The 19,829-nt window shown below is 39.0% G+C and overlaps 1 protein-coding gene across 32 annotated transcripts in view; it reads left to right on the top strand.

The window, feature by feature from the left end:
- Window positions 1–1,291: 1,291 nt before the first annotated feature.
- The window catches only part of LOC129625889 (copine-1), a 38,488-nt gene continuing 19,950 nt past the window's right edge, over window positions 1,292–19,829 (top strand). Inside the window, exons 1-5 of one of the 32 annotated variants that reach the window (XM_055544888.1) lie at window positions 1,292–2,187; window positions 3,938–4,064; window positions 4,223–4,331; window positions 7,459–7,511; window positions 10,114–13,504. In XM_055544888.1, the coding sequence (XP_055400863.1) occupies window positions 10,136–12,997 (2,862 nt within the window). In that variant the 5' untranslated portion in view covers window positions 1,292–2,187; window positions 3,938–4,064; window positions 4,223–4,331; window positions 7,459–7,511; window positions 10,114–10,135 and the 3' untranslated portion in view covers window positions 12,998–13,504. The other 31 variants (XM_055544869.1, XM_055544870.1, XM_055544887.1 and 28 more) reach the window with 31 other exon arrangements.

Raw genomic sequence — 19,829 nt, 5'->3', positions numbered from 1 at the left:
AATTTTATTAGAGTACATCACATGTAAATATTTAAAAATTTTATTGAAGTATAGTTGATTTAAAATGTTACATTAATTTTTGCTGAAGAGCAAAGTTACTCAGTTATATGTATTTTCATATTTTCCATTATGGTTTATCACAGGACATTGAGTATCATTCCCTATGAAATACAGTAGGACCTTGTTGTTTATCCATCCTGTATATATACTAGCTTGTATCTGCTAAGCCCAAACACCTGATCTTTTTCTTCCCTACTTGCCTCCCCCTTGGCACCTGCAATTCTGTTCTCTGTATCTTCCTCTAGTGTACAACAGGTGGTCAAGATGACATCTATGTCCTGCCAGTTCAGACTGAAAGCCACTCTGAGTCCTCTGGATTCTCAAATAAAATTGGTGGGTTCCTGACTAAAAGATCTGAATTTAGTTTCGACTTGTGACAAGTCAGACATAGGAAAGGAGAAATGAACTGAAACAGTGTCTGTTTCTCCATCGGCCCTCTCAAGGAGAAGCAAAAGATTTTCCGGGAGTTGAGGATGTTCCTGAGGGGAATCTTAGTTTCTGACCAGGGATCAAACCCCTGCAGGCATGGCCCCCCCCCAAAAAAAAAATCAACATATGGGTACAAATATCTTTCTGAATTATAATTTTACTTGGGTATATGCCCAATACTGGGATACTGGATCATATGGCAACTCTAGTTTTAGTTTTGTGAGGACGTTCCATACTGTTTTCCGTAATGGCTGCACCAATTTACACTCCCACCAACAGTATAGCACATATGTTAAGTATCTTATTTTTATCACATATTTTAATGAGTTTACAGGTTGCAAATATATTTCTTATGTGAGTGATACTCAAAGTTTGAAGGCCACTAGGCTAAAGTATGGTAAATGCAGACAAATGAGGAGGAGATGGAATTAATAGTTTTTTGAATAATCTTAGATTTAGAGAAATGTTGCAAAGACAGTATAGAGTTGCATGTCTATCACCCAATTTCCTCTAATTTTTAACATCTTACTTAAAACTATGATGTCAAAACTAAGAGACTGACATCTATACATCAGTATTAACTAAACTTCAGATTTCAGTTTCCCAGTTTCCCCACTAATGTCCTTTTTCTACTCCAGGATTCAATCCTGGGTACCATGTTGTACTTAGTAGATTTTGTTCTTAACGCACTGCATTTTACCTGCAAAAAGTATATATAATGAAGTATCAGTCGCTCAGTCGTGTCCGACTCTTTGCGACCCCATGAACCGCAGCATGCCAGGCCTCCCCGTCCTTCACCGACTTCCGGAGTCCACCCAAACTCACGTCCATTGTGTCGGCGATGCCATCCAACCATCTCATCCTCTGTCGTCCCCTTCTCCTCCTGCCCTCAGTCTTTCCCAGCATCATACATTTGTTTAAAAGCGTGATCTGTTTTGTTTAAGTCACACTCAGCTAGCACCAGGCTAGTCTGCAACACAAATCTTCCCCAAACTTGGGAGTTTTGGGGAATTTAGTCTCTGATTTTGTTAATCAATTGCCTCTTTTTCTGCCTTGGAAGATTAGTTCAATTATGGTAACATTAATCAAGATAGGATATATACGAGCGAGTGGAGTCTGCGAGGCTTAGGAGCTAAGCAGCACAAGAATAATTTTTTCTATAATAAAACCATACCAAAGTGCAGTCGTGGAGAGGTTAACGAGGACTGGTAAGGCTCCCCGGGCTGAAAATTTTAAATTTCACCACCATTTTGTGGTCCTTTTAATCTCAAAACAATTCTGCGAGGTAGGCAGTATTTTCCTCCTTTCGCAGAGGCTCGAAAAGAAGAAACTGCTTGAACCCAAGCGCCAAATACTTGAGCGGATCCCATCAAGCAGCGTCGCTGCCCTAAAGGCGAAGCTAGTGCGCAAACGTCGCAAACTTCTTCTCACAAGAAACACAGGCAACTTCCGGGAGCTTCCCGAGATGCTCAGCCCGCTTGCGCCGCTCCGCCCCGTGACATCAGTCACTCCACCCCGCCCCTTCTGGAACGCCGAGCTGCGGAGCGGGCCGGCGGCCATCTTGTGAAGCGGAGAAGAAGGAGGTGGCTGCTTTGGGCTCCGGGAAGCCGTTCGGGCTGGGGCTGCCGGCCGCGGGGCGGAGGCACTCGCGCGGGGGGTAACTCGGGTCTGGGTTCGGGTGCCGCGCAGCTCTCGCCGGTAAGACTCCTGCAGCCCCGGAACGGGCGGGGCTGTGCGGGGCTCGAGCCGCCCCTTGGTGGCCCGGGGCGGGGCCTTCGAAGGCCTCGGAGCCCGCCGCAGCGAGCGCCCTACACAAAAGGGTCGGGGCTTAGCTAAGGGGGTCTTGGGGCGACACTTGCGCCTCTCAGTCCTGAGAGGATGGTCTGCCTATCGAACAGGGCCCGAGGCCATAGCGAGGACGCCCCCGTTGTCTGAGATGGGAGGAAGCCAGAGCTGGGTGCTCCAGCTGCCCGCAAACGAACGGCAACTGCAGTGAAAACACGCTACATTCCGAATGAACAAGAATCTCTATGCTCTCATGTGCGGGAGAGGTTATAACTGTGTCCCGAAGTGAGGGGATGATCATAGTGAGGACACTCCCTCCACCGGAAGTGGGATGGAGGCCCCTGAAAAAAGGGACTGGACACACCTGTGGGGAGGGAGCTGTAGTCGGTTCTCTCCCTTGAGTGTAGGAAGGAAGTCAGAATTGGCCGGCCGCCATGGAGGCCTGAAGGTAGAGGGGGTTGCCGTGAAAAGCTGCTGAGGCCCAGCGTTGGGGCGGGGCTTGTTCTCCGGTGTGTAGTTAATTTGAGAAGGCCGCACGGGTAGCATGGGGTTGAGTCCGCCTCGCGAGCCTTATGAGAATTGTTAAGACGTTAGGCCCTTGGTTCCCGCGTAGGGAAGGGTCTGCTAAGAGCATCACTTTACGTGTCCCTTGGGAGAGATCCTCCAGCATTTAAGGTGGAGGAGGTTCAATGGGATGCGGAGACTGGGTGATTTTGATGGAGAGTGAACTGAGTTTTTGATTGAAGGCTGGAGAAGGTAGTTTGCGGCCACGTGAAAAAAATGAGTGGGAGCGGCTTTGATAATCCACAGGTTAGTGACAGGAAGATCACTAGTGCAGGGGGCTTAGTTGCTAGATTGTAAGTGCGTGGACTATGTTTGCCGTATAGTGGAAAATTTGAGCTCCTGTGAGGGTTACTCTGGGTTATTCAGCTCTGAACGTACCGAGAGCTGTGTAGTGGAAATTTCTGGATCTTAAAACCCTTCTTGCTTCGGATTCCCAGAGATGACATAATGTAAATTGGAATAGTTGACAGGAACCAAAATATACAAGATTAAGGTGATGCCAGTCGATATAACCTACTAAAAAACTGATTGCAACTGAAGGTTTTGTTGAAGGAGAGACTTCGGACAAGTATTTGTTTTAGAGCTTCTTGTATTTTTTTAAATGGTGTAATTTTTGTAAAATGCAGTACTAACATGAATTTCCTTGGATTTTATTATCTAATTTACATTGTTAATGCATTTCAGAGCATTTGCGATTGAAAAAAATAATCTTAGAAGTCTGGACATATAGGCCGTTCTCATTGCGTTTTGTTTTTTAATTATAGGCATACACCAGACTGGGTCGTACTTGGTAGTTTTGATAGCGTGGAGTATTTCTGGATTTAGTGGAAGGAAATTGTGTTCAGCCGTTTTCTAAGAATATTAAAAAGCTGGGAGGAACTGTTACAGGAGGTTAAAAAATTATGGTAATTAATCCCTGAAGAAAATGATATGTTTGGCTTGTTTTGTAAAAGTTGAGGATGTGCTCGGGATTATTACTGGAAAATTTTAATGAAGCAGGGAATGCATTTTTATATCACTTTTATATGCTCTATTATTGGTTATTTTGTTTATGGATTGTGATGCATAATTTCAGTTTTTTTATGTTCATATCTGTTAGGAGAAAAATGTGAAGCTTTAGAAACCATCATGGTAGTTACTTGGAATATATTGTTATACGCTGATTCCAGAAAACTCCAGGCTTCTTTCATTTTTTTTGACATACCAAATGACTTGATTTTTGCATGGTGAGTTTGGGGGTTGTTGGTACAATTTTTAGACGTTAAACTTGATTTTGTGGGCCAGTGTGTTCTAGGTGTTGAAATTCAGCGACAGTATTCATGCTGTTTTTATTCCATTTTGTAGATAGTCACTCCATCCTTCTATTGAATATTTTCTTCTCTAGATGAAATAGGAAGAACTTCTGTCAGTAATGGTTGCGCAAAAGATGTTTTAGATATCCCTGCCTAAAACGCAGTGACTATCTTCCATTTCTCTGATCTTCTGCCTGGCCAGTAAGTGCTTGATAAATGTTTGTGGGAAAAGTGAATGTTGTTGTGTTTTAGGTCAACTAAGAAAAATCACTTAACCTATAGTTTTGTCAGATTTTACTACCACCACACATACACCTTTTGGTTTGCATAGAGTTTAGTTCATTAAATTTAAAGCCTTGAAACCAGTAGTGAGGGTGAATGTGGTTGGCTAGATTAGAAGAAATATTGTTTCTTTGAAGTCTAAAGCCAGTAAGACAATGAACTTTGTTGGCATTTGGGGGGATATAAAAAATAATATAGTCTTTTTTGCAAGAGCATAAATACCATATTTAGAAATCTTTTTGATTCACTGCCTTTGAATACTGACTGGAGATAAATGAGAAAGTGGAGAAATATGCTATTAAAGGTTTATATCTCCCTCAATGTCAGAAGATTTGTTTTAAGACCGGTCCCAGAACCTGAAATGTGATCCATTTGGGGATGGAGACAAAGTTAAGTCTATGAAGCTATGTTCTTTTTCATAATGCATACCATGATGTGGTTATGTTGCGTGTAGCAGGGTGCCCATTGTAATTGGTTCTCTATTACTCATCTTTGTGGTGAACATTCAAAGGGTGCTGATGTTTGTTTTCTTTTGAATCTGAAGATCTTAGATTGTACCTGTACCCTGGTTCTTGTGATCAAAAACTGATTAAACCAAGTTAAAATTCACTTTTGGATGTTTATTACCAAATGAATAGTGGAAATGGTCAAGTTCCTATCTGTGCCTTGGCTTCCTGGTAAAGAAGATTGTTGTCAGACATTTTATCCTGAAATTCCAAGTTTTTGGAATGGCTAGTAAATAAGAAAATCTGTCTTCTCATAATAATATGCTAAAATTTTGTAGCAAATATTTGTGCATGTATCTGGTATTTGTAAAGTGGAAACAAAGCCACTGTGAGTTAATCCTCAAGATAAAGTGCAAAAGTATACTAAAGCAAGCTTTTTGTTTTAGTTCTAAAACATATGAGTGGATTTAATGGCAAATCAAGCCCATTTTCTCTTTCCCTTAGCTCTATGAGAAGGTAAAACATGAATTTTAGATGTTTTGTTGCTTAGAATTGTTTCGTTGCTTAGAATTGTTTCAGTCTTTCTAAAATTCATTAAAGCTTAAGGTGATTGGAATGAATATTTCATTTTGGTATCCTACTTTTAGTTGCTTGCTGACATTTAGAATGCAGGAATGAGTAGGTTCCTAATGCTTATATTAAACAGTAATGCTTCTATTAAATCATTGAGTCCCTTTCCAAGTGAGATGTTGAAAACAAAAGTACTTTAGTTCTCAGGATTTCTATTTGAAGGAAAGGATGTAATACGAAGAGTTCTGAAGTTCTGGCTTCTAGCCTGAGCTTCCTGTGTACTTTTCTTTGGTATGGGATGAGGTGGAGCTTCTCTTCTGCTGAAATAGTGAAGATTAACAATTTATGTCTTGATTGATTTTGTAACATGTAAATTCAACATGTTACATACACTTCAGCTAGAGATTTGTCAAATTCAGCTGGTTCTTTTAACTTTTCTCCTTGTTTAGTAATTTTTGGCAACCCTGTAGACATTTTTGGGAGTAGATATAGCATGTTCCCTTTGGGCTTAACTGGCTGATACCAAGCTTGTTCCTCTGTGGGTGGACATATCTTACTTACCTTCTCTGGTCTGAAAGGGAGGAGGTTGAGGAACTTGTTTCTCTTGCCTTCAGGGCACATGGCCTGACCCTCATACCAGACCTTTTGAATTGGAATCTCCAGTAGGAATCATCACAAGTGCTTAACTAGAAAATTACCCTCGTCAAACTTGTACATTTAGGGGAAAAAACCTGCAATAATTCATGCTCTTCTTTGAACATAAACTTTATGTAAAGCAAGCTTTTTTCTGTTTTACATTGCCTTTTGTGACCTGTTAAACTACTGGATGTGGCTTTTTAAGTAAAGAGTTTTAGAATTCTACACAAATTAGTATTGATTGTACAACTATTAAAAGATTTAACACAATGCTCTGGACTTTTGTAAGTGTTGTTTGTGATATATAGCATTACTTTGTGGCAAAACAATCTCAGTGTTCTTTAGTAATTTGAGTGGATGTTGATGTTTATTTTAGCTTGTTCTTCAGAAAAGTTTGGAGTAACACAAACTTTTTGAATATGTCTTTCCAGTGATGCATATTAAGCTCAATGGTGGTATCTTGATCTTGACAGATAGCTAAAAATAGGCATCATCATTCTAAGTAGGCTTCTGTGGGTAATCTTAATACCTAACAGTGACGATTTTCTTCTACTCTTGAATATAGTTGTCTAATTGTTTGGTCATATAAATTGCTTGTGAATTGTTCATAACTTCACCAGTTTGGGAGAAATTGCAGTGAAAGATGAGTGATGTGTTTTTACTTTGGAAGTACTCTTAATATGCTGGATTTTTTTTTTTTTTAACAAGTTTCTTGGAGCAAGTTTGGTGTGTTAGAAGAAAAAAACTTTTCCTTAATATTTTGGACTCCGGTGGTTTTAACTAGGAATTACTCCTACAGCCAGAACTTTTACTTCATTTGTGTTTTTTTGTTGTTTGATTGCTATTTTGGTGCAAAGGAAAATATCTTGAAAGAGTAACTGCAGTAATTTCCATGAATACGCTTGAGTTGATGACTTAATTTGTCCAGTAACTGTTACTGTGTGAATTTGTGCTTTTTCATAAAAATTTGGTGGGAATCTGAGGAGATAGATTGCAGTTGGACTTGTGTTATGGAATTTTCTGGACTGGTTTAATCATCAAGTGATTAAAGCAATTACCAGATGTGAAGTTGAGCTTTGTGACTGTTTTAGTTTTCAATTGATTCATTCTTCTTGGGCTAATTTATGACACATTCTTGATGTGTGTAAATATATAATATTTTGAGAGAAAGCATTTGAAAGCAATACCAAATAATAAATAATAAACATGTGGGATTTTGGTATATATATATTTTTCTAATACTTCATAATGATGTACTCCAGTGGTTTCATACTCGCCTTCGTAATATACAGTTCAGTGTGGCCTGTGCGTATTTTTGTGTTTCCTGCATTGATTTTTGCCTCCATTTATTCTCTATTGCAGTCTAAAAGTTGGTTTTAATTGGTTGCCCACAGGATTGACTTGACCTCTACTTCTTGTTAAGAAAATACATCTCTTGTTTTATCAGGTAAGAGAATTTGAATAGAGGGTTTGTTTTTATACAAAATAAAATGAGATAGCTTATTAAATAACATGAAAATACATATAATAACTGTGTTTTTTAATCTTTTGTTTTTAAACAAGCTTATTTGAGGGATGGGTTTGGGGTGGATGGGTGTCTTGAACATTGTTGATTCCTTTGGGAGTCAGTTTCCTATGGATGCATTTCTCCTGCTGAATTCCTCATTATTAGGCAGTAAGTCTCTGTTTTCTTTCCTCGGTATCATTTTAGACCACCTACAAATAGAGGTGCTTATTATTGGTATGGTTTTTTTAATATTCTTTTGTGGAATAGGTAGAGAAAATGGTAGAAGTATATATGTCATATGTTTTAGAGTACAAATTGACTTTAGATGGAACCTTATTGATTGGAATCTGACCCTCTTGTTAAATAACTAGGATATGCTCAAGCAAGATAGATTGAAATGACTCATCTTTCAGACAGGTACTTTGTAGCAGAATAGCAGATTTTATTTCATGTTTTTTCAGAACCTAAAACCTTCTCCCTTTTGAGTGGCTGTATGAATAAATCTTGTGCGCTACTTTGGTTTACTCAGCCCTTTTCTAGATGGTAATCTGGGCAGACCTTCAGTATCATGTTTTCGTGTGTACCTTGTACAGACTTTGACTAAATCCCATCTCTCAGCAGCAGATGGTTTGAAGACTTAACTGTGTATGTCACTTTAGCCCTGTGTTTAATTCTTGGGACATATTAAAATTCTCATCTTACTGTCCTAATGCAAACTAACATACTCTTTGTCTCTCTCTCAAGTTTTGGGGATCTAGATTACCCAAGATGTTTCCCCCAATTAGTGATTAAGTGATTTTTGAAGTTGAATGGATTATTGTCTTAGCTTTGCTGTATAGCCAATCTTTTAGAATTAGTAAGGAACGAGAATTTGATTTAATGAATCAGAACCTTCTTGATGAACTTCTTAGAGACTGCTAAATAGTAAATAAGGGCAAAAGAGTCTATCAGTGTGATGTGTTTAGTATTAATTTTTCTTACTGATCTTTCGACCAAAAATGAAAAGCTTCCCCCTCTTTCAGGTTTCTAGTGTTTTATATGGTCTTATTTTGTGTTTGCCAGCCCATCTTTCTGGGTTAAATTTGAAGGTGGCTTTTATTTTTGTGTAGGTGTGTGTGAGAAAAGTGTCTGAAAGCCAAACAATGTATTTCTCTTGTGTACAGCAGTCGTAATATTGAGATATAATTGCAGATTTTGTTGCCTCAAATTAGTGTTCATGTAATATTTGACATTGGAAAGCTGCTTTCATGGAGTTAGTATCCTTAGAACTTGCAGCAGGAAACTTTGCTCTTCTTTGTTCTTATTTGAGAAGTGATGAAGCCAAAGCTCACATGATTTATAATTTTCCTAAGATCACAGAGCCAGTTTAATAGATTTATGTTTCAAAGTCGATTTTTAAAATGGCTTGGAAAACATCCTATGTTGTTGACCACATAAATTTCAAATTAATATATTTTTTTCAGCCCCAAGAATTTGTTTTGGATCACTTTAAAAATGGCTGCTTTTGCACTTATTCTTAGAAACTATACGAACTGAGATACTGAAATTTTATTTAAGTCTGGGAGAAATTTTTCTTTTTGATTATATCAAAATGGACATTATCTATGGAGATTAGTGAGCACCCAGAAATACCATAGGAGTTATGTTGGGTCACAATCACTGAATAAAGTTCATTCACTAGTTCAGAAACAAAAAATAGCTCTTTTTCATTATCAGCCCTCTCTGTGGGATAAACAAGACCTTATTAAATGAGGGTTTGAGAATGAGTCCTTGGACCTGAGTTTTAATTGGAACTGCCATGTTGAATGGCGCTGTAACCAGGTTCTACTTTTTGGAGTGATGACTTCAGATATCTAACATTTTGGCTATTTTATTCAGTATTTCTTTGGGATACTTAGTATGTGTTAACCTTATATGTAATGCATAATCCCATGTATCATTTTTTTAATAAAAATATTTTTTTAATAAATTGTTTCATCCTAGGGTGAAATATGGAATCACTTATTTGAGACTTGAATCTGCTTTAGTGTTATTATTTGAAATTCACTGTTATGAGATCAAGCCATATAGAATAATTTTACAATAGTTGTACAAAGTTATTAAGTTTATAAGGAAGATTCTGAGCCAGTTTTAACTATTACCTTTGACACATTCTTTGTATCTTTTCCCCTGTAGATAAACTTTGTTTCCTGATTTGACATGCACATTTCTTTTAAATCTTACTGAATAATTAGTGGCCGGACTGATGAAATAATTGGTGATTTTATTGTCCTTTGGTGGTTTTTTCCCCTGAAACTTTTGAGTCTTGAACTTTTAATTGTTTTCAGAATTAATGTCTTTTGGACGTTGAAATTGGGTTTTACATTGTAAATGGCATATAGTACCCAGTTTTTAGAATATCCACATTTTAAAAAATGACATTGCTTGAGATAGTTTAAGGGACTACTTGAGGGCCTAATACGGTAGCTGGTCATTCTTATAGCTGAAAACTTGGTGTGATAAACAGGAGTCTGACCTGGCCGTTGCCTTTTCTCATCTGCAGGTGTGTGTGGTTTCAGCGCAGCATGGCTGTGGTCATCCGTTTGCAAGGTCTCCCAATTGTGGCGGGGACCATGGACATTCGCCACTTCTTCTCTGGATTGACCATTCCTGATGGGGGCGTGCATATTGTAGGGGGTGAACTGGGTGAGGCTTTCATCGTTTTTGCCACTGATGAAGATGCAAGGCTTGGTATGATGCGCACAGGTGGTACAATTAAAGGGTCAAAAGTAACACTGTTGTTGAGTAGTAAAACGGAAATGCAGAATATGATTGAACTGAGTCGTAGGCGTTTTGAAACTGCCAACCTAGATATACCACCGGCAAATGCTAGTAGATCAGGACCGCCACCTAGCTCAGGAATGAGTGGCAGGGTGAACTTGCCTACAACAGTACCCAACTTTAATAATCCTTCACCCAGTGTAGTTACTGCCACCACTTCTGTTCATGAAAGCAGCAAAAACATACAGACATTTTCCACAGCCAGCGTAGGAACGGCTCCTCCAAATATGGGGGCTTCCTTTGGGAGCCCAACGTTTAGCTCAACTGTTCCGAGCACAGCCTCTCCGATGAACACAGTCCCACCTCCACCAATTCCTCCAATCCCAGCGATGCCATCTTTGCCGCCAATGCCGTCTATTCCCCCAATTCCAGTTCCTCCTCCGGTACCTACAATGCCTCCTGTGCCTCCTGTGCCCCCAATTCCCCCAGTCCCTTCTGTGCCACCCATGACCCCACTGCCACCCATGTCAGGCATGCCACCTTTGAACCCGCCACCTGTGGCACCTCTACCTGCTGGAATGAATGGCTCTGGAGCACCTGTGAATCTGAACAATAACCTGAACCCTGTGTTTCTGGGTCCATTGAATCCTGTTAACCCTGTCCAGATGAACTCGCAAAGCAGTGTGAAACCACTTCCCATCAACCCTGATGATCTGTATGTCAGTGTGCATGGAATGCCCTTTTCTGCAATGGAAAATGATGTCCGAGACTTTTTCCATGGGCTCCGTGTTGATGCGGTGCATTTGTTGAAAGATCATGTAGGTCGAAATAATGGGAATGGATTGGTTAAGTTTCTCTCCCCTCAAGATACATTTGAAGCTTTGAAACGAAACAGAATGCTGATGATTCAACGCTATGTGGAAGTTAGTCCTGCCACAGAGAGACAGTGGGTAGCTGCTGGAGGCCATATCACTTTTAAGCAAAGTATAGGACCTTCTGGACAAACCCATCCCCCTCCTCAGCCACTTCCCAGGTCAAAATCGCCCAGTGGGCAGAAAAGGTCAAGGTCAAGATCACCACATGAGGCTGGTTTTTGTGTTTACTTGAAAGGGCTGCCATTTGAAGCAGAAAACAAACATGTCATTGATTTTTTTAAAAAGTTGGATATTGTGGAAGATAGTATTTATATTGCTTATGGACCCAATGGGAAAGCAACGGGTGAAGGCTTCGTAGAGTTCAGGAATGAGGCTGACTATAAGGCTGCTCTGTGTCGTCATAAACAATACATGGGTAATCGCTTTATTCAAGTTCATCCAATTACCAAGAAAGGTATGCTAGAAAAGATAGATATGATTCGAAAAAGACTGCAGAACTTCAGCTATGACCAGAGGGAAATGATCTTAAATCCGGAGGGGGATGTCACCTCTGCCAAAGTCTGTGCCCATATAACAAATATTCCCTTCAGCATTACCAAGATGGATGTTCTTCAGTTCCTAGAAGGAATCCCAGTGGATGAAAATGCTGTACATGTTCTTGTTGATAACAATGGGCAAGGTCTAGGACAGGCATTGGTTCAGTTTAAAAATGAAGATGATGCACGTAAGTCTGAACGCTTACACCGTAAAAAACTTAATGGGAGAGAAGCTTTTGTTCATGTAGTTACTTTAGAAGATATGAGAGAGATTGAGAAAAATCCTCCTGCCCAAGGAAAAAAGGGGTTAAAGATGGCTGTGCCAGGTAATCCTGCAGTTCCAGGAATTCCCAATGTGGGAATGCCCAATGCGGGATTGCCCAGTTCAGGAATGCCCAGTGCGGGACTGCCTAATGCGGGAATGCCCAATGCAGGAATACCTGCTGCGGGAATGCCCAATGCAGGAATGCCTGCTGCAGGAATGCCTAATGCAGGAATTCCCAGTGCAGGAATGCCTGCTGCCGGAATGCCTGGTGTGGGAATGCCCGGTGCGGGAATGCCTAGTGCAGGAGGTGAAGAGCATGCCTTCTTGGCTGTAGGATCTAAGGAGGCCAACAGTGGGCCTCCATTTAACTTTCCTGGTAATTTTGGTGGGTCAAATGCCTTTGGACCACCACTCCCTCCTCCAGGATTAGGAGGGGCCTTTGGTGATGCTAGGCCTGGAATGCCTTCAGTTGGAAGTAGTGGTTTGCCTGGTCTAGGACTGGATGTTCCAGGTTTTGGAGGTGGACCAAATAATTTAAGTGGACCAGGATTTGGAGGGGGCCCTCAGAATTTTGGAAATGGCCCTGGTAGCTTAGGTGGCCCCCCTGGCTTTGGAAGTGGGCCCCCTGGCCTTGGAAATGCCCCTGGGCATTTGAGTGGGCCTCCAGCCTTTGGTCCTGGTCCTGGTCCTGGCCCTGGCCCAATCCACATTGGTGGTCCTCCTGGCTTTGGATCTAGTTCTGGAAAACCAGGACCAACAATAATTAAAGTACAGAACATGCCCTTCACTGTGTCTATTGATGAGATTTTAGATTTCTTTTACGGTTATCAAGTGATCCCGGGCTCAGTGTGTTTAAAGTACAATGAAAAAGGTATGCCCACCGGAGAAGCTATGGTGGCTTTCGAATCTCGGGATGAAGCCACAGCTGCTGTCATTGACTTAAATGACAGACCTATTGGCTCTAGAAAAGTAAAACTTGTATTAGGGTAGCTGTTCACATCATTCTTCATAGGGTAGATATAGTCTTCATAGTGCTGTGATTAATGCATTCAGATTGTTTTTCTAGTGTTTCCAGGTTAGAACCTGTGGATTGTTTCAATTGCATATAGATTGGTTTCCATGACATAGAGTGTTGGTTGACTGTTTACAGAAGACTCACTACCGAGATAAACATTGCTGTATGTTATAGTAAAGCTGTCTCGAGAGAACACAAAAATGATTTTGGCATACCATTAGAGAAACCATTTGTAAAACTCAAATGACCACATAAAGCTTATCAAGGAGTCTAGATTGGTTTTTGTTTTATACCATATGGATGAAGAAGATAGAAATGTCAATAGAGCTCATTAAGGGTGCTCTTGCCAGCTGCTGGAAAATAGAAGCTGGCTACTCTTGGAATTTGGTTCAAAGCTGGACAGATTTGCTTTGTTATAGGGTCAAAGCATTGTCTAAAGTTCTCGTTTTCTTTTAAAATTGAATAAAATCTCTGTATACAGATTCACTGTATGTACCTTTATTGCTTCTTGAGGGTTCTTGCTGTATAGACAGTCCTGCTTCTGAAGTTGCTGCTTTGTTTGCCTCATTGACTCATTTGTAAATGAGCAGAACTGCTTTGTTGTTGTTTTTCTGTTATAAAACTCCACACTTGGTTTTTGCTATAACCTTGAACTTTTAATTTCTATTGTCACACTTAAAACTGTGTGGAATAAGACATTTGCCACAAAAGTAAAACAGAGTCCTCTACCTACCAGAGCCTTTTTGGTTTGACCGCCGAGTTGTAGTTTAGTCAGTTTAAAAATCGTGCCTGTTGTTTGGACGGCATAAAAAACCAGAAACCACTTTCAGTAATCATTGTTTAAGATGCCTAAGTTGAAATCCTGCCCAAGATGGACTCTAATGTTCTGGCAATTTCCTCCTGTCCCAAATTTATCTGAAATGACTTGTAAAACTAAATAAGCGTCCATTCATAAGAAAGCATCATTATATATAGGTTTTTAAAATTGAAGTTGCAATTGTTAGTTAGTTTTGTTAACTATTTATAGTGTGATAGGAAAAGATCCATAAACTAGCCCATAGATTGATACATACTTAATCCTGTTACTTGGAGGCTTTTTGGTCTAGTTGTTTGATCAGGAGCCTGTTTACAAAAATTCTAAAGAGTACAAGTGCCGCTGTTAGAGGGGAGAGAATTGAGACTCCTTGCCCTTTCATACTTTGGCATTCAGGACACTAAGGCAGGAGGACCACATGGGTTCTGGTTGGTGAGTGTCCTTGTCATGAAAACATTTGCCTTACAACGTCCTATTCACTGCCGCAGAAGGCTCTACTTATGGTTACTTTTCTTAAAATGCTCTAAAGATGTGTCACATATGATAAACGGAATGGGAGATTGGTGAGATATCATGAAAAACAAATTTGTCTTTTACATGGGCCTCTGTCTTGGTTTGAAACATCCCCAACATTTCCTACAAATCAATGTACTTGTAAAGGGGTCAGCCTTTTAAAAGAAGTATTTTCTATTTAAGAAAAATAGTGCCTTTTTGGTGTTGCAATTCAGCAGAACGCTTAAATACAGCGCCTCTTGTAATTTAGAGGTAAGAATGGCAACAGTTTCATTTGTGTGGTAAGATTTGGAAAGCCTTTTCATCACTACAATCTTAGAGGATTGACAGTACAGGATTTTTTGTTTAGGGAAAGGATTATTTAGACTTTCGAAGACGAAATGGCTGTGTTGTGGGTCTTTTGGTAATTCACGAATACAAATTTGCTTTGACAGATCACTAGATAATTGCCTCCTCAACTAAAAAAGCAATATGTTTGTATATGCTGTTCAATTTAAGTTTTCTGTTAAGTAATCATTTCTCATTCCAAAGACAGAGTGCAGAAAACTTCATCACTGCTTGGGAATCTTATTTCAACTGCAGATTTTTTTCCCAATTGGAAAGCTATTTTCATTTTAGAAAAATGGGTTGTTTGAAGATGAAAGTCTTTTTATTTTTCACAATTTATTTTGGTTATGTGTTCATAAATTCTTATTAAATATTTCATATACTTCATTGCAACTACTTTGTTATTCCTACATTTTAGATAAATGCTAAAAAGGAAAACTTGATTTCATTGTTTACCAAATTAAATAAATTTAAAAAATAGTGGTTTGTGTAGAAATTGGAGAGAATTGTGTTTCATATTTGGTCAATCACAACAGTGCTTCTCTTGTTGTGAAATGTAATTAAATACTTTGCCCTCTGGAACTTGATTTTTGTGTATCTGAGACTTATTAACATAGTGCTAACTGCTAAGCATACTGTTCATCTAGTTCTGATTGGAGTTTGAGTTTTTAAAAAATTCTTGAAAATATGTTCTGTGAAACTATTCATACCTCTCTTCCTGCAAATTTTCTCCTAAGAATAAGGTTTGGGATGAAAATTTACATTATTTTCTCATTTGCTTTGTATGGTCTGAAGGATTTGTAAAGCTTTGCTCAAAGTTTTGTGCATTTGTTAACACTATCATGATATTTTCAATCTTCTGTGTAAACTTTATTGCCTGTTTTTGGTGACTCTGACATTAATAGAAGAGAAACTTCTAGATTTAGTGGGTCCCCCCCTCCATTTATTTTTTATTTTATTTTTTTTTTTTTAGTTTAAAGGGTTAGTGAAATCTATAAAATGTATTTTATAAATAAGCAAACTTGTAAACTTTTCTTGAACTTCAGTGAAACATTTAGTTCATAAGCAACATTTGGAGGTGTGTTCTGTGTGCACTGTAGTTTGGATGTAGAATTAGTGGCTTTTTTTTTTTTTAACACAACACTATTAAGTGATAAGTTTCTAGTTTTGTGCTTCAAGTTGTCAAAGCATTGATAGTGGAAATTCCATTAGGAAACTTTATTTGGAATTTCAGAGAGTAATAATCAGTGCAATTAGGTCAGTCTTAACCCACTGGATGAAAATATAGGGCTGTGTATGGAAGTAAACAGACATACATTTTGGATGGAAGTACCTTGGATGAAAATAAGGATACACAAAAGCCTTAATCAAGCTGAGTCCCTTTTATTGGGTTCTGTCATTGTGTATAGGTGTGGGTCAAGTGTTTAAAAATGAATCCACTAATCAGTTGAAGAACACTTTAAAAATGAGTAAAGAAGATGTAAAATTGCTGCTAGTTAAATTTTATAGAAGAATTTCTGGCAGTGATTACTTGAAAAAATTACTTCCCACTCTTGCAAACATTTAAATTGTTTTACTGGCAGTTCTATAGTAGTCCAAACTTTAGAAAGCAGACACAATAAAATGACTTATTGCCAATATGGCCACAACATTGCCAGCAAAATACTGCCTTGGCTTCATTCAGCAGAGACTTTTGTTTTTATAGATGAAGTCTTGAATATTGTTCAATAAACTTGTCACGAAATAAAACAGGCTGATGCTTTTAATGCTTTAACTGCACAGACGTACTCTATTGAGCTATACCATTAGATATTTTGGGGTCTTTTAAAAACTCTTGAAAATATTTTGTGCCTTTGGAAACTTGGCTTTGGTGAACTTGGAGATAATGATTGTTGCTTATCCTTGTCTGCTAATGCTGAAGTATGGAAAGAAGAGGATACCTGGAACTGCAGGGAGGAATCTTGATTCTAGGTCAAATCTGTGGTATCCACTTTTTCAGACTTACTGTGTGTTTTGCTAGCAAGCCACTTGTTTAATGTGGACTGAGAAGGAACTGGAAACCAGATGCTCCTTTTCATGAAAGGAGTCTTAAAGGGGGCTGTGAATTTTTTTTTTTAATGGTTAGGAAATGGGAAAAGAAATATTCAGAATATATTGTCACTTGCACATATCTTTGAAACTTTGTTTTCCTTCTTTGTTTTTGCATGAGTATGTTAGGTATTTGAAGTGGGGAAGTGGGGCTAGAAATCAAAAATATTGCTGGTTTCTGACACTGATGCTCTGATTTTGTCCTTTCCACGTTTGTTCAACTTCTGGAAAAAAATTAGCAAATAAAAAGTTTGCATAAACTCCATAGAGTCTCTTTAAAAAACAAAAAACTGAATTGGAGTTGCAGAGAAATTATCAGGCTGTTCTTTTAACCAGAACTCTTGAAAAATGTTTATAACTTTTTTCTTTATCTTGAAAGTTTTAGCCTGAATTTGAGTTTGAATTCCCAGCTTGTTTGAGAAAGTTTTAGACTAGATGTAATAAATTCCAGATAGTTGCTGAGCTGTTTTTAAAATCGTGACAGTTTGACTAAGCATTTGAAAAATTACAGAATGAAATCAGCTGTTTGGAATATCCAGAAATATCCAGAATGGTCTTTACCATCTTAAAAGGGTGGACTGTGTGCTAATATGTCTCCTTTTCTTGCTCAGGAGAGATCACTCAATTTCTATAACTCACGGTTGTCTGCTTTCCATTGTTTTACAGCAAGTAACTATCTGTCAATTATGTGCATTTCCACCATTCTCCTTACCCCAAAAAGTGGAGTTTTTATGGGATGTGGTAGATTCCAAACTTAATGGCTATTCTTTTTAATTAAAAAAATTGCTTGATATTCTACTTCTTTTTAGCATGGAATCTGGTAGATGACATTAACTTATTTTAAAATGTTCTTGGAAGAATGTACTCTGGTGGTGGCACAATCCTCTGATGCTGTGGTGACTTTAGGGAAACTTTTCTGTTCAACCAATAAGCGGGCTCATCTCTTGCTGGTGCCTGCTTGTGTAAATCTTAGTTCTTCACTGTGCTGTTCTTGGATTTGTTGTTGGTGCCTTAGCTATTTTGTGCCAGAGGATCTCACAAGCATATGGCTCCTTTTCTGCATCACCATAACTAGCAACTAGCAACCAAGGCACTGCTTTTCTACACATTGTTCTATTGAAGGGGCAAAAAGCCACCTGGGGCAAACATTCCAGCCCCAGTGACCAAAGGGCAGCACTCTTAAAACTCCGGAGAAGGGAAAGTAGTGCTAATTAACCATATTCCATGAATTCTGTTGAGAGCCCCAGGAACCTCTCCCTAGCAAAAATATTGGCCATTAGGTCATAGAGACTAAGCAAACACCAGCTGTAGAGAAGTGGGTAAATAGCACAGCAGAACATTGGAGTTGGCCCTCTAGCTGCTCCAGACATCTGGACTCTGACTTTAGCGACTTAATAGTTTCTTATCAGTTTTCCTAGTCAACCGATGGCTTGCCATTTCATGTCAAGTGAAGGAGGTGGTGCCTATTTGGGGAAAATAGAGCCATGACCAGGCAGAGAACATAATTCAATATGGACAGAGTCAAAGATGTTAAATGATCATAACACATCCCAGTATTCCAGTATCACACTGCTCCTTGGTGTTCGATTCCCTATTTTGATGCTGTCAGTTTTCCCCTTTTACATGCTTATACAGTAAGCTTGCCTAGTAACCAGCACTTTTTAAATTTTACTTAGACTGAAGCCCCCTCACCGCTCTCTCTGTAACCCTAACTTAATTGAGTTGGAGTGAGTGTGAGTTCACCTACCGCTCTTGATTAGTGAAATAAGATTTGGCATTTATGCATTTGTGCTACACATCAAATGTAACCACCACATTGTACAAGAAGTCACTTGTTAGCCCTTGCAGAGTGGGAAAGTCTTAAGGGTAAGGAAGTTCAGTTACCTAGGGGGGTCTTAAACCATACTAACAGGTGGTATTGCTAATTTCCTCTTTTGTTCCGCACTTCCCTATGTGTTGGGTTGCAATACAAAAAATGTCGTATCCTTTATACATAACTCCTTTCTGTGGTGTGGGCCCAGGAGGATCCCTCTGCTATAAATCTGGCTGAGGTGGTAGAAAGACTTGCATTAGTTGCATTACTCTTATTGAAGTAAATAATGCTAATCACCTTTGCTTCTCTGACCACTGAATTGGCAGGTTGGAACTGGAAACATCCTTAACCGACAATTTCACATGGATATACAGCCTAGCCATTTAACTCATGCTAAGTAAGTGTTTTGAGCAGTGTTGTGCATCTAGCACTTACACATTGTGTTGGAAAAGGGAGTATAAAAGATAACCTGTTCTTCAGTGTCTTAAAAAAAAGACCTAAATGACTTTTAAAAAAAACGTCTAAAGACTTAAGTTTTAAATGATACAAGTGCTCAGTTGTGCTTGTATATATACAAGGTATATACTCATGACCCACTGGAACTTTGAATAGATAAAGGGATTCCTAACCAGTTGCTAAATGGTGGGACAGAAACAAGTGTAATGGAAGCCTTATGTGTGATCTCTTAACTAGGGTTCTTGGGGACACAATATTTGTTAGTTTAGCAGAATGAAATGATTGTGTGAGGCAACACAGTGGCAGTATCTCAAATTCTGCCTGTCCTGAGAGCTTTTAAGTTATCCCATAACAGCATAGCTTGAGGTTCCAGCAGCCTAAGTGGTATGACTTAGCTGAATTGTCTGCAGGGCAGGCAGACAAGGCAAGGGTTGGTTCTAGGGATGTGTTGACCTAGCCGAAGGCCAGAATCTTTTCCCTTTTTAACAGTCTTTTGAGTAGCTGCCAGATTACACTTTTTATAAACAAGCGGTCTAAGAAGACATTGATAAACACTTCAGAATTGTGAATTTCTCCTTCAACTTAACCACTTACATGCATAGTGGTTATGCATTCCTTTCTGGGCTTAGATACATTTCAAAAGTCTTAGCTTTTCTGTGTAAAATGTCTACCTTTTAGTTCTTGTTCTTCTTAACCAGCACTGTCCAGTAGAATTTTCTGCAGTGGAAGTGTTCTCATCTGCACTAATGCAGTAATTGAATTATATGTGACTAGTGGCAACTGTACTGAGCAGCAC

This window comes from Bubalus kerabau, chromosome 13, assembly GCF_029407905.1.
Source record: "Bubalus kerabau isolate K-KA32 ecotype Philippines breed swamp buffalo chromosome 13, PCC_UOA_SB_1v2, whole genome shotgun sequence".
Taxonomy (NCBI): domain Eukaryota; kingdom Metazoa; phylum Chordata; class Mammalia; order Artiodactyla; family Bovidae; genus Bubalus; species Bubalus kerabau.
This window is presented reverse-complemented; position numbering and strand designations above follow the sequence as displayed.